At 42.5% G+C, this 26,242-nt stretch overlaps 1 protein-coding gene across 2 annotated transcripts; it reads left to right on the top strand.

The window, feature by feature from the left end:
• The first annotated feature begins 22,523 nt into the window (after positions 1-22,523).
• On the top strand, positions 22,524-24,933 carry LOC132395049 (general transcription factor II-I repeat domain-containing protein 2-like). 2 transcript variants are annotated; one of them, XM_059971362.1, is made up of 2 exons: positions 22,524-24,544; positions 24,630-24,933. In XM_059971362.1, the coding sequence occupies exon 1, from the start codon at positions 22,606-22,608 to the stop codon at positions 24,538-24,540; it is 1,935 nt and encodes a 644-aa protein (XP_059827345.1). In that variant the 5' UTR covers positions 22,524-22,605; the 3' UTR covers positions 24,541-24,544; positions 24,630-24,933. The 2 variants fall into 2 exon arrangements, with proteins under 2 accessions (XP_059827345.1, XP_059827346.1); XM_059971363.1 differs by having other exon boundaries at positions 24,614-24,933.
• Positions 24,934-26,242: the final 1,309 nt, after the last annotated feature.

Raw genomic sequence — 26,242 nt, 5'->3', positions numbered from 1 at the left:
AATGGGGAGAAAATTCAAAAATCAGAGATGCAAAGGGTTCATGGTTCATGTGCAGGATTCCCTAAATGTTAACTTGCAGGTTGAGTCAGTGGTAATGAAGAGAAATGCAATATTAGCATTCATTTCAAGAGGACTTGATTACAAAATCAAGGATGCAATGTTGAAGCTTTCAAAGACTCTAGTGAAGCAGTTTTGGGCCCCTTTTCTGAAAAAAAAAGATGTGCTGGCAGTGGAGAATGCCCCGAGGAGGTTCATGAGAATTATTTCAGGATTGAAAGGGTTAACATATCAGGAGTACTTGATGGCTCTGGGCATGTACTCACTGAAGCATAGAAGAATGGGGTGGGGGGATATCATTGAAGCCTATCGAAAGGCCTAAAGAGAGTATATATGAAGAGAGCCTTTCCTCTAGAGGGTGAGTCTAGGACCGGAGTGCACTTCCTCAGAATAAGGGAATGTCCATTTAGAACAGAGATGAGAAGGAATTTCTTTAGCCAGTGGGTGGTGAATCTGTATTATCAATTGCCATGGATGGTTGTGGAGGCCAAGTCATTGAGTATATTTAAAGAAGTTGGTAGTTTCTTGGTTAGTCAAGGTGTCAAACGTTATGGGAAGAAGTTGGGAGAATGTGGTTAAGAAGGATAATAGAACAGCCATGGTGGAATAATGGACCAGACTCATTGGGCTGGTTGGCCTAATTCTGTTCTGGTGTCTTATGGTTTTACTTGGGCATCATTGTACACCTAAATTTACAATACACATAAAAGCCAAAGACATGAAACATGGAAAGGGTGGTAGGGTCAAGATCCATGGTGTACAAAGGCTGTTGTAAATCTGGTCAAGAAGAAAAGAAGAGCTTACAAAAGGTTCAAAAAGCCAGGTAATGATAGGAATCTAGAAGATTATAAGGCTAGCAGGAAGGAGTTTAAGAATGAAATTAGGAGAGCCAGAAGGTGCCCTGAGAAGGCCTTGGTGGACAGGATTAAAGAAAACCCCAAGGCATTCTACAAGTATGTGAAGAGCAAGAAGATAAGACATGAGAGAATAGGACCAATCAAGTGTGACAGTGGAAAAGTGTGTATGGAACCGGAGAAAATAGCAGAGGTACTTAATGAGTACTTTGCTTCAGTAGTCCCTGTGGAAAAGGATCTTGGCAATTGTAGGGATGACTTACAGTGGACTGAAAAGTTTGAGCATGTAGATATTAAGGAAGAGAATGTGCTGGAGCTTTTGGAAAGCATCAGGTTGGATAAGTCACCGGAACTGGAAGGGATGTACGTTGGGCTACTGTGGGAAGTGAGGGAGGAGACTGAAGAGCCTCTTGCAATGATCTTTGCATTATCAATGGGGATGGAAGAGGTTCTGCAGGACTGGAGGGTTGCGGATGTTGATCCTTTATTCAAGAAAGGGAGTAGGGATAGCCCAGGAAATTATATGCCAGTGTATCTTACTTCAGTGCTTGGTAAGCTGATGGAGAAGATCCTGAGAAGCAGGATTTATGAACATTTGGAGAGGCATAATATGATTAGGAATAGTCAGTATGGTTTTGTCAAAGGCAGGTTGTGCCTTACGAGCCTGATTAAAGTTTTTGAGGATGTGACTAAACACATTGATGAAGGTAGAGCAGTAGATGTAGTGTATATGGATTTCAGTAAGGCATTTGATAAGGTACCCCATGCAAGGCTTATTGAGAAAGTAAGGAGGCATGGGATCCAAGGGGACATTGCTTTGTGGATCCTGAACTGGCTTACCCACAGAAGGAAAGTGTGGTTCTAGACAGGTCATATTCTGCATAGAGGCCGGTGACCAGTGGTGTACCTCAGGGATCTGTTCTGGGACCCCTACTCTTTGAGATTTTTATAAGTGACCTGGACGAGGAAGTGGAGGGTTGGTTAGTAAACTTCCTGATGACACAAAGGTTGGGTGTGTTGTGGATAGTGTGGAGGGCTGTCAAGGGTTACAACGGGATATTGATGGGATGCAAAACTGGGCTGAGAAGTGGAAGATCGATTTCAACCCAGATAAGTGTGAGCTGGTTAGTTTTGGGAGAATATGATGGTAGAATATAGCATTAATGTTAAGACTCTTAGCAATGTGGAGGATCAGACTTGGGGTCCAAGTCCATTGCACACTCAAAGCTGCTTTGCAGGTTGACTCTGTGATTAAGAAGGCATACAGTGCTTTGGCCTTCATCAATCGTGGGATTGAGTTTAGGAGCCGAGAGGTAATGTTGCAGCTATATAGGACCCTGGTCAGACCCCACTTGGCGTACTATGCTCAGTTCTGGTCGCCTCACTACAGGAAGAATGTAGAAACCATAGAAAGAGTGCAGAAGAGATTTACAGGGATGTTGCCTGGATCGGGGAGCATGCCTTATGAGAATAGGTTGAGTGAACTCGGCCTTTTCTCCTTGGAGCGATGGAGGATGAGAGGTGACCTGATAGAGGTGTACGATATAACGAGAGTCATTGATCGTGTGGATAGCTGGAGGTTTTTCCCCAGGCCTGAAATGGTTAGCACAGGAGGGCATAGTTTTAAGGTGCTTGGAAGTAGGTAGAGAGGAGATGTCAGGGGTAAGTTTTTTATGCAGAGAGTGGTGAGAGTGTAGAACAGGCTGCCGGCGATGGTGGTGGAGGCAGAAATGGTAGGGTCTTTTAAGAGACTCCTGGATGGCTACACGGAGCTTGGAAAAATAGAGGGCCTTCTAAGGTGACATGTTTGGCACAGCTTTGTAGGCCAAAGGGCCTGTACTGTGCTGTCGGTTTTCTATGTTTCTAATATATATTAAAAAAGTGAGGTAATGTTCACAAGTTCAATGTCCATTTAGGAATCGTATAGCAGAGGGGAAGAAGCTGTTCCTGAATCACTGAGTGTGTACCTTCAGGCTTCTGTACCTCTTACCTGATGGTAACAGTGAGAAAAGGGCATGCCCTGGGTGCAGGAGGTCCTTAGTAATGGACTCTCCGTTTCTGTGACACTGCACCTTGAAGATGTCCTGGGTACTTTGTAGGGTAGTACCCAAGATGGAGCTGACTAATTTACAACCCTCTGCAGCTTCTTTTGGTCCTGTGCAGTAGCAACACCCCACCAGCAAGTGATGCAGTTTCCTTTTAAAAGCTAACAGAATGGAACTAAGAAAGTCATTAAGAAGGTAAAGATGGAATACGAAAGTAAGCCAACCAATAATATTAAAGAGGATACCAAAAATTTCTTCAGGTACATAAAGTGGAAAAGAGAGTGGATACCAGACCATAGGAAAACAATGCTGGAGAGGTAGTAATGGGCAGATGAACTGAATAAGTATTTAGCATCAGTCTTTACTGTGGTAGACACTACAAGTATGTTGGAAGATCCAGATGTCAGGTGTAATGAAGTGTGTGAAGTTACTATTACTACAGAGATGGTTCTTGGGAAACTGAAAGATCTGAAGGTAAATAAATCACAAGGACCGAGTGATGTACGCCCCAGGATTCTGAAAGACATGGCTGAAGTGAAGGCATTAGTAATGATTTTTTCAAGAATGGTTCTCAAACATTGGAAAATTGCAAATGTCACTCCAATCTTCAAAAAGGAAGAGAGGCAGAAGAAAGGATATTATAGTCTAGTTGGTCTGACCTCAGTGGTTGGGAAGATGTTGGAGTCGATTGTTCAGGATGTGGTTTCGGGGTACTTGGAGGCACATAACAGAATAGACCATAGTCCACATGTTTCCTCAAGGGAAAATCTTGCCTGACAAATCTGTTGGAATTCCTTGAAGAAATAAATACAGGATAGACAAAGGAGAATCAATGGATGTTGTGTATTTGAATTTTCAGAAGGCATTTGATAAGGTGCCACATATGAGGCTGCTTAACAAGTTAAGATCCCATAGTATTACAGGAAATATTCCAGCATGGATAAAGCAGTGGCTGATTGGCAGGAGACAAAGAGTGGGGATAAAGGGAGCCTTTTCTTGTTATCTGCCAGTGACTAGTAGTGTACCACTAGGGTCTGTTTTGGGACCAATTCTTTTTACATTATATGTCAATGATTTGGATGACAGAATTGCTGGCTTTGTTGCAAAGTTTGCACATTATACAAGGATAGGTGGAGGGGCAGATAGCTTTGAGGAAGCAGACAGGCTACATAAGCATTTAGACAGATTAGGAGAACAGGAAAAGAAGTGGCAGATGGAAATGTATGGTCATGCACTTTGGTAGAAGAGATGAAAGGGTTAACTATTTTCCAAATGGAGAAAAAATACAAAAAACTGAGGTGCAAATGGAATTGGGAGCCCTTGTGCTAGATTCCCTAATGGCTAATTTGCGGGTTGTGTCTGTGTTGAAGAAGGCAAATGTGATGTTAGTATTCATTTCAAGACTAGAATATAAAAGCAAGGATGTAATGTTGAGACTTTATAAAGCACTGGTGAGGCCTCACTTGGACCCGTATCTTATTTGGGCCCCTTATCTTAAAAACGATGTGCTGAAACTGGTGAGGCTTCAAAGGAGGTTCATGAAAATTATTCCAGGATAGAATGGCTTGAAAGAGCATTTGATGGCATTGAGCCTGTATTCACTCGAATTCAGAAGAATGAGGGGTGACCTCATTGAAACCTATCAAATGGTGAAAGGATTTGATAGAGTGGATGTGGAGAGAATGCTTCCTATGATGGGGGAGTCTAAGACCAGAGGGCACAGCCTCAGAATAGAGAGAGACGCCCATTTGGAATGGAGATGAGGAGGAATTTATTTAGCCAGAGAGTGGTGGATCTGTGGAATTCATTGCCACAAGCTACTGTGGAAGACAAGTCTGTATGTATATTTAAGGCAGAGGTTGATAGGTTCTTGACTGGTCAGGGTATGAATGGACACATGGAGAAGGCAGCAGACTGCAGCTGAGATGAAAATTGGATTAGTCACGATGAAATGGAGCAGACTCAATGGGCCAAATGGCCTCATCCTACTCCTATATCTTATGGTCTCACAGAAACCTATTTGGATTCTGAATTATTTTCATTTTGAACAGTTGAAAATTTGCAGTACTACCTCTCAATGATGTCAATTATAGCCATTGCAATTTACTGCACAAGTCCTTCAAATAAAGAAAATCTAAAGGAAACACATATTGATCAGCCACAAGTTTTCACCACTGTAATTCATCATTTTATAAGTTAATGGATGGGATTTGTATACATTTGATTCATGTCTCTTGTTAATTTGTGATTATGGTGATAGCTTTTATGTGAATATCATTTATATAATGGAGGAAGACTGCTTAGAAGCTGCAATTTGTTAAACAAGAACAAATCTTGGCTCTGAATTATAGTATAAAACAGGATGCAGAAATTTGTGATCTAATTTACACTTCTCTTTCACTTTTATTTTGACTAAATATAAATCATACTTTTAAATTACAAAGCAACCTCAATATAATGTGCTTTGTAAGTTTGGAATTCTGGGTTTGTCAGTAGGATTAACACATCCTCAAAGTTGAATGTTAATGAACATTAACTCCCCTAATAATGCATTTAGCATTCAGCTGGGCATCTGATTTCACTGTCCTACAAAAAGCCTGCCTTCATTTCTGTTTCTTTATACATATTCTGTTTATATTTATTAAATTTGTAATGCAAATTTAATAATTATGCTGTAGGACAAGCAGCAACCAAATGCATTTTGAATCAATGTCAAGTAAGTTCTCAGATCAATGCAGTACATTTCTGTTGCATCATGACAGATGTTAGCAAATGTTTGTGCAATATAGGAAATGGTTTATTTGTATCAAAGCATTTCACAACAGGAAGCACTTGGTACAATATTCATAATTATGTGACTCATCCTCTTGTTCATTACATTGATTTTCAAAAACAATGCAGAAAGGAAGGGATCACTATTAACTCAATTTTTTAGTAAATGACTGTCACAATTCCAAATAAGATACAATCGGTTAGGGTGGCCTAAGTCGTTTAACATGATAGGTTACTCTGTTCATGTGTTTCTGGAGATATTTAAAGTGTTTTTTTCACAGTTCAGAGCTAGCCTGCATAAATCCTCTCTTTCCCTTGCTGTGGTTTTCTTACAGTTGTTATAGTCGGGGATGGTGAGGGGGACAAGCTCTCACTGCCTATTATTGGGGAGAGTTTAAACTAGAATTGTTGGGGAGTGGGAACTGAATTGAAGAGGTGGAGGAAGGGGTGATTGGCTCACAAATAGAGAAAACTTGTGGACAGTGCGAGAGAGAGGATAGGCAGGTGATAGAGAAGGGACACACAGACCGATGGTTTGAAATGTGTGTATTTTAATGCGAGGAGTATTATGAACAAAGCAGATGAGCTTAGAGAGGGAATCAGTACTTGGAGCTATGATGTTGTGGCCATTACAGAGACTTGGATGGTTCAGGGGCAGGAATGGCTACTTCAAGTGCCATGCTTTAGCTGTTTCAGAAAGGACAGGGAGGGAGGCAAAAGAGGTGGGGGTGTGACACTGTTGATCAGAGATAGTGTCACGGCTGCAGAAAAGGAGAAAGTCATGGAGGGATTGTCTACTGAGTGTCTGTGGGTGGAAGTTAGAAACAGGAAGGGGTCAATAACTCTACTGGGTATTTTTTATAGATCACCCAAACAGGGACATCGAGGAGCAGATAGGGAGACAAATTCTGGAGAGGTGTAATAATAACAGGGTTGTCATGGTGAGAGATTTTAATTTCCCAAATACTGATTGGCATCTCCCTAGAGTATGGGGTTTAGATCAGGTGGAGTTTGTTAGGTGTGTTGAGGAAGATTTTCTGACACAATATGCAGATAAGCCTATAAGAGGAGAGGCTGTACTTGATCTGATATTGGGAAGTATGCCATTCACTAGTATATTCCATAAACAAATGGTCCATAGTCTATATAAGCAATTAGAAAGCTGCTTTTGACATGCATTCTTCATAGCAAAATAAATACAGAGTTGACATTTTGCTGGGACAGAGCTTTGATGGTGAAGTATATATTTTTATAAAGAAAAAGAGCATTTAAAGGTAAGATGATACTATTTTCTTTTAACTTTTATATTAACTATTTCCAACTGTAAGTGCATTTGTGTGAATCTTACTGGAGGCAAGAGAAGCCTTGGCCATCATTTCTCCAATGGCTTACTTCTCTGCTTAATGATTGGTTAATCAGTTTTAACCCAATATATAAAGAAATTTTATCTTCCAAGTAAATGTCTTCTACATAGGGAGGTGATTATGTGGTGAAAATATGGAATAGAAGAAACAAAATTAACTAAATAAACAGAACAATTCCAAACCAAAGTAATATCTTTAGCATGAAGCATTCTGGAAAATATTGTAAGATGGAATTAACCTACGTTAGAAATAAAATCAATGCTATCAAAGCTGCAAACTTTTGGGGGCTAATTCGTTCTTTTCCAGAATATTAGTCGAGTTACACATCCATTTTGATCCAGGCTATGAACTCATGAAAGAGTTTTCTCTAACAATGTATAATAGTTAGAGTATTTTCCCAGGGCTAAAATGGCTGCCATAAGAGGGCACAGGTTTAAGGTGCTTGGGAATAGGTACAGAGGAGATGTTAGGGGTAAGTTTTTTTATGCAGAGAGTGGTGAGTGCGTGGAATGGGCTGCTGGCAGCAGTGGTAGAAGTGGAAACGATAAGGTCTTTTAAGAGACTCCTGGATGGGTACATGGAGCTTAGAAAAATAGAGGGCTATGGGTAAGCTTAGGTAGTTCTAAGGTAAGGACATGTTTGGCACAGTGTGGGTTGAAGGGCCTGTATTGTGTTGTAGGTTTTCTATGTTTCTATGTAACAGTGTTCTCACATAAGCATCCTTCTTCTCCAGATGGGTAAGGACAGTGTTTAGAGCTGTGGTTATTGCATTGTCTGTCAATCGACAATAGGACATTGTTAAGGTGGAAAGGTTATAAGTGAAGGTAAGATGGTGATTAGTGAATGTCAGCATTGAGTTTCAAAGCCCAAAGAATAAAAAGAAAGACAGACAATTAAATGATCTTGCAGAGTTGAGGACCTAGAAAGAATCTTAGGCTGTCACCACTTGAGATACCAGTGGAAAAGTTATAAAACTTCAGTCACTTCAATATAAGTGTTTTCTTGCTGGTAACACAGAGAATAACTTCAGACACTGCAATTTTACAGCTGTATTGAAAAGAGAAATAAATGATTGCCCCCATTCAGTAGTGCTACTGATCTAAACAGCTGCTATTACAGAAAAGAAAATACGAAAGTTGCTCCTCGAAGGACTTTTGAACTGTTTACTGCATTTGTAATTTGTGTAATCCTCTCACTATCTAACAGAAGACACATAGACACACATTAAAGCTGTTTCAGCAAACAGCTGAAGTGCTAGCTTTGATTGGGAGGTATTTGAGAAAGGAATGGTCCCTCATTCTTGAAGACTTTACTGCAGGTAAATCAATGGAAAGAGATTGTCTAACTAATTCACATGTGTTGTTTTCAGAGAATCCGTAAAAGTAATTGTTGTTGTGTGAATGAAGTCACCGGAGAGAAGTACTAGTGGTTATAGAACAGCTTCTTTATTAGACACAGTGAGATACAGCAGGCATCAGACGGAGACCCTTTCGGAGGAAGAAGGTCTGCTTGATCCAGCACAACATGACATTTTCTGTGCTAAAGATCAAAGAAAATCAGGATAATTCTATATGTACAATGCTTTCCTTGTACAACACATCACTTTCACACCTTCCTCCTTTGCACCTATACTACAGGCATCCAAATATACACAAATAATGAATATAAACCAGCTTTGTCTGGTCTTCCAATGAACCTTAGTGCCTTCCAATTAACTTGATTCATTGTACTTAAGGGCCCATTGTTCAGAGTTGCCTTTTAGATTTAATCTTCAATGCATATTCAGATCTGAAGATTGGTCACTGAAGTCAATATTCACTTTATGTCCTAACCCTGAAAATGCCTGAGATAATTATGGATTTAAGTTTGGAGAGAATTGAGAGGTCACTTACAGTGCATGGTATAATCTAGGAAATGAGAACTCTCTTGTAAATACTGAACATACAAAATCAAACATAGATATTATACGCAAAAGAAAAAATATTCCAAGTTATGGGGCATGTGGTGACATCTGTCTGGGAAAATTCTGATTCTGGCACAGAAAATTCAAAACCTGATAAGCTATGAAAATACCATACCCACAGATATCATTGAAATAAGCAGAGGATTCAGTTTATATAAACAATTTAATTTTAGAATCATTTCAAGAGTAGACACAGAGTGTTTGTCATTGCCTCCTGGACTATAATGTTTACTTAAAAATTATAGTTTGTAAATATTTTATCTTTTTCACACCAGTCTTGGACCATAGCACAGCTGATAATGCAAGAAGGAGACTTTTGGCCAGAATTAAGAGTCAGCTTCTATCCTTTTGTAAAACCAACAATTGGACCTGCTGCAAAATTTGTTGTGTTCTGGAAAAAAAATCCTTTCCTATTATCAATTCCCTCATTGATTTTGTTGATGTCAATGAAAAGACACAATCCATTCAATTGCAATTAAAATGCTAATTTTTACAGTAATGAGAATATTTGAAACAAAACAAAACTCAGTGACCTAGTCCAAAAATGTTCCATTTTCACTCATTTAAACGTATGTTGAGTTTTCCAACAGGATTAATGTCAAACCTGCCGATAACTTTCTTCAGTAACTTTTCTTCAATAACTTTTCTTCAGAGGCAGCTATGCCTGCCTCTCTGTGGGTTATGTGGAACAGTCTATGCTCCAAATCTATACTGGCACCACTCCCCAACTTTTCCTCCGCTACATTGACAATTACATTGGTGCTGCTTCCTGCACCCATGCTGAGCTCGTCAATTTCATCAATTTTGCTTCTAACTTTCACCCAGCCCTTAAATTCACTTGGTCCATCTCGGACACTTCTCTCCCCTTTCTTGATCTCTCGGTCTCCATCTCTGGAGACAGACTATCCACTGACATCTTCTACAAACCCACTGACTCCCATAAATATCTTGACTATACCTCTTCCCACCCTGCCCAATGCAAAAATGCCATTCCCTATTCCCAGTTCCTCCATCTCTGCCGCACCTGCTCCCAGGATGAGGCTTTTTGTTCCAGGACTTCTCAAATGTCCTCTTTCTTTCAGGATTGTGGTTTCCCTTCTGGCATCATCAAAGATGCCCTCACCCACATCTCCTCCACTTCCCGCACTTCAGTCCTTAACCCATCCTTCTGTCACCACAACAGGGACAGGGCTCCCCTTGTCCTCACCTACCACCCTACCAGCCTCCGGATCCAACATATTATCCTTCACAACTTGCGCCACCTTCAACAGGACCCCACCATCAAGCACACCTTTCCCTCCCTACCCCTCTTAGCTTTTCGCAGGAATCATTCCCTCTGCGACTACCTGGTCCACACGTCCCTCCCCACAGAACTTCCATCTAGCACTTATCCCTGCAAGCGCAAATGCTACACCTGTCCCTACACCTCTTCTCTTACCACCATTCTGGGCCCCAGACAGACCTTTTAGGTGAGGCAACACTTCACCTGCGAGTCTACTGGAGTTGTCTATTGCATCCAGTGCTCCCGGTGTGGCCTCCTCTACATTGGCGAGACCCGACGTAGATTGGGGGACCGCTTCATCGAGCACCGACACCCCGTCCATCACAAATAGACAGGACCTCGCGGTTGCCACCCACTTCAATTGTGCCTCTCATTCCCATCTAGATATGTCCATACATGGCCTCCTTTACTGCCATGATGAGGCCAAACTCAGGCTGGAGAAGCAACACCTCATCTACCGTCTGGGTAGCCTCCAGCCTGGTGGTATGAACATTGAATTCTCCAATTTCCAGTAATTCCCTCCCCTTCCCCTTCCCCTATCCCAGGTCCCTCTGTGCCTCTCTCCCCTTTCAACTTTCTGCTTCTTTATCTCTACAGTTCTTTCATGCTTATTCCCCCCCCCCCCCCACTCTCCCCTTTATCTTTCCTCTGATTGGTTTCCCACCTGGCGCCTCAAGCCCTAGCCCCTCCCCTATCTCTATTACTGGACTATGGCCCTCTCTTTCCCCCCATTCCTGATGAAGGGTCTCGGCCCGAAACGTTGGCTACTCTTTTCTCACAGATACTGAGTTCTTCCAGAGTTGTGTACGTATTCTTTGATCCACAGCATCTGCAGTTGTATTTTTGTGTTTTAACTTTCTTCAGTGTAGCATGGAAGATTGCCTTTCAGAGTCTTTGTGTCTGTCTTACTGAACACACAACTCAAAAGGAAACTTGAAAATAAACACACAGTGATAATCCTGCTCCAATTCCAACATAGCAATAGGAAAATCTAGAATAGCAGCAATGAATATGTCACTAAGAAGTAAGTTTCTCTTCCAAAAAGTTTGTCATAACAGAAGTGACCTGTTATAGATCTTAGTTATTCGGTAGAGTGAAGGTGAGATCCTTTGTATTTAATATAAATGGAAAATGGATTATTTGGGAAATGAACGCCACATCTGACCACTGTGCAATTTGAACATGTAATGACTCTATTAGCGCTTACAGCCATTTGTTCTTCAAAGGGAATCTCATCACAGTCCATTTTATTTGCTGTGTAAAAAATAATTTCTGTATTGCAGAGAAGATAACAAAATATTTATTTTGCATTGGTATCAGCATTGATATTAGCCAGAGAAATGTTGAGGTAGTGTTATGGTGTAAGAGAGTAATCTGAAGTTCTGTGAATATGGAGAAGTACAGTACAGAAAGAGGACCTTCAGTCTATCTAGCCCATGTTGAAACTATTGAAACTGTCTACTCCCATCAACCTGTAATGGGACCATAGCTCTCCATATCCCCACTATTTATGTACCTATCCAAACTTCTCTTACACATTGAAATCAAGCTTGCATGCACCACTTGTGCTTGCAGCCCATTCTACAATCTCACGATGCTCTGAGTGAAGTTTCCCCTCATGTTCCCCTTAAACCTCACCTTTCACCCCGACCTATGACCTTTAGTTGTAGTCCCACACCGATCTCAGTGAAAAAAAGCCCACTTGCATCTACCCTATTTATACCTCTCATAATTTTGTATACCTCTATCAAATCTCCTCTTAATCTTCTACATTATAAAGAATATCGTCCAGACCTATTCAATCTTTCCTTATAACTCAGGTCCTCCAGACACGGCAACATCCTTGTAAATTTTCTTTGTATTCTTTCAACCATGTTTACATCTTTCCTGTAGGCAGTTGACCAAAACTGCTCACACTAGCCCAAATTAGGCCTCACCAACATCTTAACCTGACATCCCATTACTTTCCCACTGATGTCAGACTCACCCGCCTATAATTTCCTGGTTTCTGTTTAGAGCCTTTTTAAACAGTGTAACAACATTGGCAATGCTCCAGACCTCCAGACCCCATCACCATGATGATTTATATAACTCTGATAGTGCCCCAGCAATTTTTTCACTTGCCTCCTGTGGGGTCTGAGGGAACAACTTGTCAGGGACCTGGTGATTTATCCACCCTGATTTGCCTCAGGGTAGCAAACACCTCCTCCTCTGTAATCTGTACAGCATCCATGACGAATTCATCATTGTATTGTTCTGCCTGTTTCTCACCTGTGTGAGGAATGTGACTTGAGACCAGACAGATGTTGTCACATAACATATCAAATATAGTCACAGATATAGTGTTACGTACCCGTGACACTTGACAGTGGTGTACTTGTCACGTGGCAGGTGTTGAAGCTATACTGGACTGGAGGTAATGGTCTTGTGATGGTGGAGTGATGTCATTTTCCCACCAGTAGAGGTCATGTGACAGGTTTTTTTTACAGGGTATAAAAGGAGGACCCCTCCCTGTGAGGAGGGGCAGTTTGTGGCTGGATTTGCCATGTTAATCTCATTCCACTGCGTGAATTAATATTATGACGCAGTGTGGTTGAAAGATGGAGTTTTATTTAATACCTAAAGTTTAAAAGGTCATTGCCAGCAGTTTCTTTATAATACTGCGTTATGATCCCAGCCCCCTCCTTTGTGAGAATCGCAAGAGCACCTGTCGAAAGGGGGGGGGGGGTCTGTAGACCCAGTCGGAGAGAGAGAGGGAGACGTGCCAAATTGCAGGTCCCACCAGCGATACAGAATAAAGACAACAGCGACTATTGTCTCATGGAGACCACTTGAAAAGCCCTTGGGCAAGGTGGGCTGGTTGAGAGAGAGATTGCATCATCCCAACCTGATTGACACCTGCGACCCCGTGAGGAAGTATAAAGGAGAGTCTCAGGGGGACAGCCCCTGAGACGCACCAAGAAGACACGAGAGAGTGATCCCGCAGCAGCGGGAAGCCATTCTGAAGGAAGCCACGTGCGTCAGATTCCGGGATTGGAATCTGTGGCTGGAATCACAAAAAACCGCTTTTAACGAACATCGGGGAGAGGAAACCAACGCTCCCCTGATTTCACGGAAGATTCATCGAGACTCGGAAAGTTTTTTCTCTTCTCCCTCAATCTCTCTCTCTCGGTCGCCCCACGTGAAACCCAGCGATTTTCAAAGGGCTGAGGCCTACAGACTTTGAGTGACTTTTATATTTCCAACGGACAAATCTATTAACCCCTAGACACCAGCAGAGCTCACTTCTTAATGATGATTATTGCTATACCCGCGCTTTAGATTGAGTGTTGACGATGTGCACTATCTGAATGTTTGTATTAACCCTACTTTTGTGCCCCTTTATCAATAAAAACGGTTGAAAATAGTGACATCAGACTTCAACGGACCTCTCTATCTTTGCTAGTAAGTTCTCCAGTTATGGGATACGTAACAACTGCTAGTTAAAAATCAGTGGAGAGTGAAGATCGGAGTTTGGGAGTTAAAAGATCGAGACAAGTTGATTTTGACGGTGAAACAGGTTCGACCTTGTTTGATCCTCATTCGGAAGGAATTCATTGACTGTGCTCTTGTTAATCCCTGTGAAATAGCAGAAAGGATTGAGTACAGTGTTGTAAAGGAAAGGTCAGTGCCTTTAAGCCATTTCATTTTCCATCTTCATAAATTCTTCATGGGAAAAGTAGTTTGACTGGGAATCGCAGCAACACGACGTGAAAGGGAATTTAAATTGTCTTAAAAAGTCTCTCCTTTAAATGGACTGTAAGTGTTTTTGAACTTTCGCAATACTACTTTGAAGAACTGTTTTTGCAACATCGCTTTAAGAACTGTTTAAGCTGCCGCACAGCAGCTGATTTCCGGTTATGTTAGTGATTTGTTTACTTTTGGGGGTTTGTTTTTCAGTGTTTAATAAATGTTTTATTTGTTATAAAAACCCCTGCCTCACTCATATATTTATTGTTGCTGAATCTGTAACAATAGGCACTCAGCAGATTTTGTGCACTTGCCATCTTTGTGTACTTAGAGTCAGCCTTGACAACATTAATTTTAGGAGTCTAGCTCTTTGTCGTCAAAATGTTTTAGGATATTATGTTAACTAGTTTCTCCCAAAGGGATTTGGGGCTTCTGAGGAATCTTACCAACTATAATGTTATTCCACTGTACCTCTCAAGGGAACCATTTGTCAACCCAAAGTATTGAAGTCAACAGTATCATTGCAACTATTGAAATTGTATTGAATCACCTACTGTTACCATTGATCTTAAAGGTATAAAAATTTGATTTACCTTTGGGTTTGTGAGCCTCTACCGAGTATGATGCATGCTTGCTGAAGAAAGACTTCTATATCACAAGCTTCAATGTTTGTCCGGTGATATTGATGACAGTCACAAAATATGGCAGCTTGTCTAGCATATGTATATGACTCACAGTGTGCCTAGTGGCTTCAGCAGTCTAAGGGGTGAGTATTATGTTTTAAGAAGAGCACCCATACTTATTTTTTCTCTCTCTGCTGGATTATGTATTGCTTTGTACTGCTGCTAAGTTAACAAATTTCACATCACATGCCAGTGATAATACTTGTTCAGTGGCAACAGATTAAGTGGAGCATGGCCACAGAGAACACTTGGGTAGTGTCAGAGCGTGTGCATATACTCATTTGGGAAATTCTTTGTGTGTGACTGACTGTGCGTGCGAAAAGCTGAGAGTCAAAGCCAATTTTATCTGGTGATACAACAGAAATATTAGCTTTCTACTTAAAAGGGATACAGCATTATCATGGGTTTCATTTTGAAGAGGGGAGATCTCACAGAGATCTCCATCAACTTGAGAAGAGGAACATTGGCAGTAGTGGAAAAGCCGATAAAAGAGAAAAGGGGGTAAAGCAGTGGTTATTCTATGTCATGTATATTTGCAAGAGGACGAAATGCTTGAGGTCACAAAGTGTACAAATAGTAGACCTCTTAGGGAAGAGATGAATACAGTAGCAGTGAGACAGCGAACATATTGAAGGAACAGTTAGAACATTTACAGAGAGGGACACAGTCTCGCACAGGTGAGAAAGAGGCAGAACAATACAATGGCGAATTTGCCAGGGATCTGGGCAGACTGAGAGGTAAATTGGATAACACTGGAACTGGTTGCTAAAGCCACACAGGCTATATTACCCATGCTTGAAGCTACTCCAGTCGAAGTCCCACCTGCTGCGTGGGGTGATCCCCGGCAGCAGGATGCCTGTGATATGGTAGAATGGTCATCATTGTTGGGAGGCTGCTGCCTTTAACCCTCTCAACCAACAAGTTGTGAAGAGACTGGGGAAGAGGAGGTTGGCTCACAAATAGAGAAAGCTTGGAGACTGTGTGTGAAGGAGGATAGGCAGGTTATAGACAAGGGATGCACTCAGACCGACGGTTTGAGATGTGTCTATTTTAACACAAGGAGTATTGTGAACAAAGCGGATGAGCTTAGAGCATGGATCAGTACTTGGAGATATGATGTGGTGGCCATTACAGAGACTTGGATGGCTCAGGGATAGGAATGGTTACTTTGAGTGCCGGGTTTTAGATGTTTCCGAAAGGACAGAAAGGGAGGCAAAAGAGGTGGGGGCGCGGCACTGTTGATCAAAGATAGAGTCAAAGCTGCAGAAAAGGTTGACGCCATGGAGGGATTGTCTACTGAGTCTCTGTGGGTGGAGGTTAGGAACAGGAAGGGGTCAATAACTCTACTGGGTGTTATCTATAGGCCGCCCAATGGTAACAGGGATATCGAGGAGCAGATAGGGAAACAGATCCTGGAAAGGTGTAATAATAACAGAGCTGTCGTGGTGGGAGATGTTAATTTCCCAAGTATCGATTGACATCTCCCTAGAGCAAGGGATTAAGATGGGGCGGCATTTGTTAGGTGTGTTCAGGAAGGTTTCGTGACACAATATGTAGATAAGCCTACAAGAGGAGAGACTGTACTTCATTGGAGAGAGATAGGAACAGACAAGTTAGAAAAGTGTTTAATTGGAGTAAGGGGAATTATCAGGCTATCAGGCAGGAACTTGGAAGCTTAAATTGGGAACAGATGTTCTCAGGGAAAGGTATGGAAGAAATGTAGCAAATGTTCAGGGGATATTTGTGTGGAGTTCTCCATAGGTACATTCCAATGAGACAGGAAAGTTATGGAAGGGTACAGGAACTGTGGTGTACAAAGGCTGTAGTAAATCTAGTCAAGAAGAAGAGAAAAGCTTACAAAAGGTTCAGAAAGCTAGGTAATGTTAGAGATCTAGAAGGTTATAAGGCTAGCAGGAATGAGCTTAAGAAGGAAATTGGGAGAGCCAGAAGGGGCCATGAGAAGGCCTTGGCAGGCAGGATTAAGGAAATTCCCAAGGCATTCTACAAATATGTGAAGAGCAAGAGGATAAGACGTGAAAGAATAGGACCTATCAAGTGTGAGAGTGGGAAAGTGTGTATGGAACCAGAGAAGGTAACAGAGGTACTTAATGAATACTTTACTTCAGTATTCACTATAGAAAAGGACCTTGGTGATTGTAGTGATGACTTGCAGTGGACTGAAAAACTTGAGCATGTAGATATTAAGAGAGAGGATGTGCTGGAGCTTTTGAAAAGCACCAAGTTGGATAAGTCGCCGGGACTGGGTGATATGTACCCCAGGCTACTGTGGCAGGTGAGGGAGGAGATTTCTGAGCCTCTGGAAATGATCTTTACATCATCAATGGGGACAGGAGAGGTTCTGGAGGATTGGAGGGTTGTGGATGTTGTTCCCTTATTCAAGAAAGGGAGTAGAGATAGCCCAGGAAATTATAGACCAGTGAGTCTAACTTCAGTGGTTGGTAAGTTGATGGAGAAGATCCAGAGAAGCAAGATTTATGAACATTTGGAGAGGAATAATATGATTAGGAATAGTCAGCATGGCTTTGTCGAGGGCAGGTCATGCCTTACGAGCCTGACTGAATTTTTTGAGGATGTGACTGCACACATTGATGAAGGAAGAGCAATGGATGTAGTGTACCATAAATTCAGGTGTATAAGCTGAGAATTTGGCTGAAAATTTTGTTCCTAAAGTTAGGGAGTTGGCTTATACAGAGGGTGCCAACTTTGGAAAAATGAATACACGGAAGACAGGTTGTATTTATTGGCTGTTTTTGAGTCAAATTGGTTCCACTGTCGAAGTGTGACTTCTTTGGTTTGTTTTAACTCACACCTAGTGGCTGGAGCATGGAGATCAAACCACCGGGGATGATTGCAATGTTTGTATTTTCAGCTTTCAATGCTGCTTTTGTCTCACCAGACGTGCGGTTTGAACATGTCCCAGACAAGTAGCGACTTTTCTTTCCTGACACCTTCAAGATGTTGATGCCACACCTCTTTAACCCACTTCAAGCAACCCGCTTCGTCCATCCAGCAGTGTTCTTGAACGTAAACAAAACCCCATGGGAATTTTCTGAGCAATCTTTGTTTTTTGTCTCAACACAATATCACATCTATTCATAAATCGGGTGCACCAACTTCATGTAGCTTTGAAATTTTCGCTGACCTCACGGTGTTTTTCATCCCATTTCAACACTTGAACTCGAATCGTTACTCTGATAACAATGTATCCAGACGATCGCTGGTGATTCACCCACTCTAAAACTTTTTCTTCCAGTTCTGGCCACTGGCATGTTTTCCTGCAGTTTGCACATTTCATCTTAGGCATTTCCCTCAGCGTGTCCTCTGCCTTTCTCCACTCTCTCACTCTCTCTCATTTACAGACAGACAGACAGACATACTTTATTGATCCCGAGGGAAATTGGGTTTTGTTACAGCTGCACCAACCAAGAATAGTAAAGAAATATAGCAATATAAAGCCATAAATAATTAAATAATAATAAGTTACTCGTGCCAAGTGGAAATAAGTCCAGGACAGCCAATTGGCTCAGCATGTCTGACACTCCGAGGGAGGAGTTGTAAAGTTTGATGGCCACAGGTAGAAATGACTTCCTATGACGCTCAGTATTACATCTCGGTGGAATGAGTCTCTGGCTGAACGTTCTCCTGTGCCTAACCGGTACATTATGGAGTGGATGAGAGTCATTGTCCAAGATGGCATGCAACTTGGACAGCATCCTCTTTTCAGACACCACTGTCAGAGAGTCCAGTTCCACCCCCACAACATCACTGGCCTTACGAATGAGTTTGTTGATTCTATTGGTGTCTGCTACCCTCACTAGACTTTTACACTAAACTTCTTAGCAGCTGCAGAATTATTCGTTCCTTTAGCAAAATCAACAACCTTCAGCTTGAAGCCAGCATCATATCGCACTCATTTTAATCTTTTGTACATGGTGGTCGCAAACTCAATACTGAGTACACGTACTGATCCTGCCATCCCTTGTTATGTTTTAACGAGATTACGATGGGTGCTAAATGGTTTCACAGCGGTTACATTTCAGAGGATTCTTTTCCATTGGAAACTTAATCCAAAATTTCTCTCCCCAATTTACTTATTAAGAATTTGGCTTAATGCTCTACAATGTGTAGACCTATTTTCTTAGCAGGTACAGTTCGTAAAATTTCCAGGGTCCTGATCCGGCAAAGCTGAGTACCGGCATGTGAGAACTTGTGATCGTTTCTGGTTAAATCAGAAAAGGGGTCAGCTTCGTCAAAGGTAACATGAAAAAGTCACTTTTTTAACCTTGAAATTGGGGTTTTATTGAAATATATCGAAATATACTCTGGGTCGGCTTATACCCATACTCTAAATGGATTCCAGCAAGGCATTTGATAAGATACCCCATGAAAGGCTTATTGAGATAGTAAAGAGGCATGGGATCCAAGGGGGCCTTGCTTTGTGGATACAGAACTGGCTTGCCCACAGAAGGCAAAGATTGGTTGTAGACAAGTCAGACTCTGCATGAAGGTCAGTCACCAGTGGAGTGCCTCAGTGATCTGTTCTGGGATTTTTACTCTTCGTGATTCTTATAAATGACGTGGACGAGGAAGTGGAGGAATGGGTTAGTAGGTCTGCTGATGACACAAAGGTTAGAGGTGTTATGGATAGTGTGGAGGGCTGTCACAGGTTACAGCGGGACATTGATAGGATGCAAAACTGGGCTGAGAAGTGGCAGATGGAGTTCAATCCAGAAGTGGTTCATTTTGGTAGGTCAAATATGATGGCAGAATATAGTATTAATGGTAAGACTCTTGGCAGTGTGGAGGATCGGAGGGATCTTGGGGTCTGAGTCCATAGGACGCTCAAAACATCTGCACAGGTTGACTCTTTGGTTAAGAAGGCATATGATGTATTGACCTTCATGAATCGTGGATCTGAATTTTGGAGCCAAGAAGTAATGTTGCAGCTATATAGGACCCTGGTCAGACCCCACTTGCTCAGTTCTGGTCGCTTCACTACAGGAAGGATGTGGAAACCATAAAGGGGTACTGAGGAGATTTACAAGGATTTTTCTTGGATTGGGAAGGATGCCTTATGAAAACAGGTTGAGTGAACTCGGTCTTTTCTCCTTGGAGCGAAGGAGGATGAGAGGTGACCTGATAGAGGTGTACAAGATAATGAGAGGTATTGATCGTGTGGACAGTCAGAGGACTTTTCCCAGGGCTGCAGTAGCTGCCACAGGAGGGCACAGGTTTAAGGTGCTGGGAAGTAGGTACAGAGTAGATGTCAGAGGTAAGTTTTTTATGCAGAGAGTGGTGAGTGCATGGAATGGGCTGCCGGCAACGGTGGTGGAGGCAGATACGATAAGGTCTTTTAAGAGACTTTTGAATAGGTACATGGAGTTAGAAAAATAGAAGGCTATGGGTGACTCTAGTAATTTCCAAGGTAGGGAAATGTTTGGCACAACTTTATGGGCCGAAGGCCCTGTATTGTGCTGTAGATTTTCTATGTTTCTAAGTTCTGAAGAAAGAAGGTTCTGACGGGTTGAGTCAATATGCAGAACTTGTATCAGTGCATACTGTCAACATGCACGAAACTGAAGAAGCCCATATTTATACCAATTCTGGGCTGTTGCTAAGGGACCTGCTGGCTGGTTGCCTTGATGGAACCAGCAAGCTAAAACTGTTACGGCATGTTGCTTATGGGACACGGTGTTGTGGAAGGACATTTGGAGATGATTGTCTCATATTACTATCACTGTTTACTATGCTGATGCCCATTTGAAAGATGAATCACTGATGACAAGATTTAATAACGTTGCTGACAAACTCATTTCTGTTGACTTGGTGACACCTAGCCCCCAGCCTTAAATAGTTATTACCATTTGCTTGGGAAGCCCATGAGTCTTCTGGTCATTTGGGGGTACAGGGTACCGTGGAGTGGTCTAAGTATGGGGGTGATTCCTTCCAACGGATATAACATGTACAGTGGTAGGTAATTGTGGGCTACGTTTAGAAATTAAGGACTGACAGCTTCTGAAATGACCCTTGGTTGCTACTTGCCTTGGCCATGCCCCTGCTCAGACCGGCAATTCTCAGACTGACTCAGATTCTGTTGGTCTTTTACTTTACAGAAGTGATTCCAGTCCTTCTCACTATGGTGGACACTTATTCTGGTCTTTTCATGGGCGAGGCCTCACTTGGAGAACTGTGAGCATTTCTGCGCCATTTATTTAGGAGAGAATGTGTTGACATTGGAGAGGAATCAAAGGAGGCTCATGCGAATGATTGTGGGAATGAAATGTTAATCATATGAGGAGTGATTGACGGCTGTGGGGCTTTACTCACTGAAATTGAGAAGAATGAGGGAGGATTGCAATGAAACCTATCAAATGTTGGAAGGACTAGATAGGGTTCATATAGAGAAGATGTTTCCTATGGCGAGGGATTCTGCGCTGAGAATAGAGGGGCATCCATTTAGAACAGATGAGGAGGAACTTCTTTAGCCAGAGGATGGTGAATCTGTGGAATCTGTTCCACAGGCTGTTGTGGAGGCCAGGTCATTGTGTGTATTTAAGGCAGAGATCAAATATCTGGAAAACTTTATTGCACAGAGAATATTTTATTTCTCTGTGTAATCTTGTAGCCAGCCAATTAGGGATGTTAGCTAGTGTAGATTTAGGTATTGGGGAAAGGATCCAAAGTGAAGGTCAGGATCTTCCGGAACCAGAAACCCTGGATCAATAGTTCCGTGTGTTATGATCGCAGCCCCCTCCTTCTTGAGACTCGCAAGATCGCTATTAACTCGGGTCTTGGACTCAGGAAATGAGCCTCAAGGTTTAAGGAATGTGGCCTGGCCCCTCAGCAAGACAAAGCCACGGAAAACAGCCATTGTCTCTTGGAGACACCTTTGTGGGATGGGGACTGGACTACGTGCAAGTCCTCAGGGCAACGTGGGCTGAGTGACGGGGAGAGATTGCAACATCCCAACCTGACTGACATCTGAGACCCCGTGAGTAAGGATAAAAGGGGGGCTGCAGTGGGCAGTTCCCCAGCAACGCACCAGAAAGACACACCATCGCTCATCGCTCCCGTGCTAGCGGGAAGCCATTCAAAGCCACGTGCGTTCCGTTCTCCTTTGCCTGGGGAGCGGGTGGCTGATAACACCGAAAAGGACTTCGAACTAACAACGGGGAACCAACGTTCCCGATTCAATGGATTTGCTTCATAAACAACTGGGCAAGTTTCTTTTCTCATAAATCTCTCTTTCCAACAAGTGAAACCCAGCGGTCACCAAAAGGCTGAAGCCTGCAGACTTCTGAGTGACTTTTATATTTCCAGCGGACAATATATTATCCCCTAGACCGGGGGTCGGCAACCTGCGGCTCCCGAGCCATTTGTGGCTCTTTCACCTCTGTGCTGCGGCTCCCTGTGGCTTTGGGAAATAATTGGTCAGTATTTAATTAAAATGTATTTTATGTTAGTTTGTTAGCTTTTGAAATGTAATTCTAAATTTGAAGATTATGGTGATCTTGTACAATGTAAGTGTGGCGACACATTTTCTGACACATCCGAAACGGCTCTCAATTAGCCAGCATTCTGGCTAAGGGAGATTGCCTACGGGGGTTTGTGAGTACGTGTCTTTTGCAGCATCTGCGTCCATGGGGGCTGGGTTGAGGGAGGCTTAGAAGCAAGGCTGTTTAGTTCGAATAAAGTTATTCGACTGCAGTTTACTGACTGCCTGAACACACCGCTACAACGTGTTTTTATCGCTATTAATATACGTCACCACTGCCAATACCTGACACCCGCCAGTGCGCGATTTCTTTAATTTTTCGATCCAAGGTAAGCCAACTATGGAGAATTCTAAAAAAAGAAAAGTGACTGAAGAAAACAGAACGTTTAATGATACGTGGACAGATTCATTTGCTTTCACTGTTGATGAGACTGGTTTACCGGTATGCTTAATATGCAATGAGAAACTAGCAAACAACAAAAAGTCAAATGTCGCAAGGCATTTCCAGAGTAAACACGCAGCCTTTGCTCAAAAATATCCGGATGGAGATGAGAGAAAAAAAGCCTTTTCGGAACTGATGCGGAAGGTTGATCTGAGCAAAAATCATTTCCAGAAATGGATGAAGTCAGGAAAATCAACGACATACGCCAGTTATATTGCCGCTCAGGAAATAGTCAGGCACGGGAAGCAGTTTACAGATGGTGAATATATAAAAGAATCTTTCATTAAGATTTCAGAACATCTATTCACGGACTTTAAAAACAAGAGTGAAATTGTGCAGAAAATCAGGGATATGCCCCTCTCTGCAAAGACTGTCAAAGACAGAACCATAAAAATGGCAGAAGACATCACAAGACAGCAAATTAAAGACATCAATTCAGCTGTGGCCTACTCGATTGCCTGTGACGAGTCTAAAGACAAAGGCGATATTGAACAAATAGCGTTGTTCTGCCGGTATGTAAACTCTGCCGGGCCACAGGAAGAACTGATTGAGTTGATACCTCTAAAAGACCAAACACGGGGGGAGGACATCTGTGAGGCTGTCTTGAATTGTTTAAGAGCCAAAGGAATAAAGACCACCCATCTGGTGTCAGTAGCTACTGATGGGGCTCCGAATATGACGGGAACGCACAAGGGATTTGTGGCTTTACTGCAGAAGTCGCTGGACAGAAAGCTGCTGACTTTTCACTGCATCTTGCACCAAGAGGCACTGTGCGCTCAAACATTTCCTCCGGAATGCACAGAAGTAATGGATGTTGTCATTCAGATTGTCAATAAAATAATGGCAAAAAGTTTAAATCACCGTCAATTCCGTTTGTTACTGGACGAGATGGAAAGCGCATATTCTGATCTCCTGCTGCACAACAAAGTCCGGTGGCTGTCCAAAGGGGAGGTGCTGAAACGCTTTGTCGCGTGTCTGGAAGAAGTGAAAACTTTCCTGGGCAGCAAAGGGCTCAACTTTCCTGAGCTGGAACAGCCAGGGTGGCTGGAAAAGCTACACTTCATGGTAGACATGACAGCGCACCTGAACACGCTGAACACAGCTCTTCAGGGGAAAGGACGCACAGCCCTGCACATGTTGGAGGATGTCTTGGCATTCGAGCGCAAGTTGACAGTGCTTGCCAGAGATTTACAGAAAGGCACTTTGTCTCACTTCCCCAATTTGAGAGAGTTCAAACAAGGTCACGACATGATAATTTCGGAGTATTTACATTCTGCAATCATCGCAATGCAAACATCGTTTGGGAAACGCTTCTGTGAGTTCAGAGAGGAAAAAAACACATTATCCTTCCCGGTCACTCCCTTAAGCATCGATCCTTCCCTACTGAATACGACTGCATTGGCAGGTGTGAGTCAACCTGATCTTGAGATGGAACTGGCCGACATAGTCGACAAAGACATATGGGTGTCCAAGTTTAGACGCTTGACAGCAGACCTTGAAGATGTTGCCCGTCAGAAGGCCGTTCTTGCTCAGAATCACAAATGGAGTGATATTGAAAACCTTCCAAATCCGGACCAACTTGTGTTTGAAACATGGAATGCTGTGCCCGACATTTATGTAAACATGAAAAAGTATGCGCTTGGAGTCCTGTCGATCTTTGGATCCACATATGTATGTGAGCAGGTGTTCTCCAACATGAACTTTATTAAAAACAAACATCGCGCACGCCTCACAGATGACAGCTTGCGATCCTGTGTAAAGATGAAGGTGACGTCATACAGCCCTGATGTGCAGACGCTGTGCGCTGAGGTCCAGGAGCAGAAATCCCATTAACCAAGTATGATAAATATTTTAATTGCCTATTATTTTATGTATATTCATATTTTTTCATTGTTCAGTGAAATAGTCCTTTTATTTTTCAGGCTGACAGCTGGCTGATGTTATTTTTGGTTTGCTGCTGGCGGAAAATTTAAGTTCGGCGTTTTTCATAAATACAAGAAGGACTCAAATAGACATTGAGTATTTTACTTAAAAGTAACCTTCAACCCAACGTCTTTTTTTCGGAGTTCAAAATGTTTTTGTTGCATGCAGAAATGTAATTTCGTTTTCTCTGCAGGAGTTCATCAATTTCATAAATGCAACACATTATAGTTTGTTTATACATAGCATAAAGGCAAAAAAAAACATTGTATGCAGTGTTATTTCATTTTAAATGTCAAACGGGTTTTGCGGCTCCCAGTGTTTTCTTTTCTGTGGGAAACGGGTCCAAGTGGCTCTTTCAGTGGTAAAGGTTGCTGACCCCTGCCCTAGACAAACGATAGAACAATTTCTTAATGATGATTATTACTATACCCGCTCTTTAGATTGAGTATTGACAACGTATATTATCTGACTGTTTGTATTAACCTTACTTTTGTGCCTCTTTATAAATAAAGACTTTTAAAAATAGTACCATCAGACTTCAACGGACCTCTCTATCTTTGCTGGTAAGTGATCCAGTTACAGGATACGTAACACATGCGAGTAGCACTTTCCGCATGACATAGAGCTTACATTGCCAGCGACCAGCTAGAGCTCAGGTAAAGCAGCTATGTTCTGCGTAAAGATATTGCTGCGAAACAGCAATATAGGGAGAAGACTGAATCAAGATTCACAACAAATGGCGCTTGTGACTTGTGGCGAGGGTTGCATGCCATCGCAGACTTCAAAGCCAAACGTCGTGGTGCCGCCAACATCACGGCCTTTCTCCCAGATGAGCTCCATCGCTTTTACGCTGGGTTTGATGTCGCGAACTCTGACCCTCCGAGGAAAGCCACTGCTGCAACCTGCAACCTGGTCATCCCTGAGGCTGAGGTACGCTGACCTTTCCAACGAGTGGACAGTCACAAGGCTGTGGGACCGGACGGCATCCCAGGGTGAGTACTCAGGACGTGCGCAGCACAACAGGCAGGTGTGTTTACTGATGTTTTTAATCTCCCCTTCTCCCAGTGTAGAGTGCCCTCCTGCTTTAAAACATCCATCATTGTCCCTGTAACAAAAAAGACCAAGGTAATATGTCTGAACGACTGGCGTCTGGTCACACTCACTTCAATAATAAACAAATGTTTGCGAGGCTGGTCAAGGATTACATCTGCAGTTTGCTACTGCCCACACTGGACCCAATACAATTCGCCTACTGACACATCTGATCAACAGATGATTCAATAGCCACTGCCCTAAACGCCATCTTCATACATCTGGAGAACAAGGATGCTGATGTGAGAATGCTGTTCTTGGTCTACAGTTCAGCATTCAATACCATAGTTCTATCCAGGCTTGACAAGAAGCTCAGGGACCTTGGCCTTGACCCTGCCTTGTGCAGCTGGGTCATGGACTTGCTGTCAGATTGTCAGCAGGTGGTAAGAATGGGCTCCCTCACCTCCACCCCTCTGACTCTCAATACAGGAGCCCCTCAGGGTTGTGTCCCCTCTTTTATTTCCTGTAGACCCATGACTGTGTCACCACTCACAGCTCTAATTTGCTAATTAATTTTGCC

Source organism: Hypanus sabinus, chromosome 6 (assembly GCF_030144855.1).
Source record: "Hypanus sabinus isolate sHypSab1 chromosome 6, sHypSab1.hap1, whole genome shotgun sequence".
In the NCBI taxonomy this organism is placed as follows: domain Eukaryota; kingdom Metazoa; phylum Chordata; class Chondrichthyes; order Myliobatiformes; family Dasyatidae; genus Hypanus; species Hypanus sabinus.
Note: the sequence above shows the minus strand (reverse complement) of the source record. Positions and strands in the feature narration are given on the sequence as shown.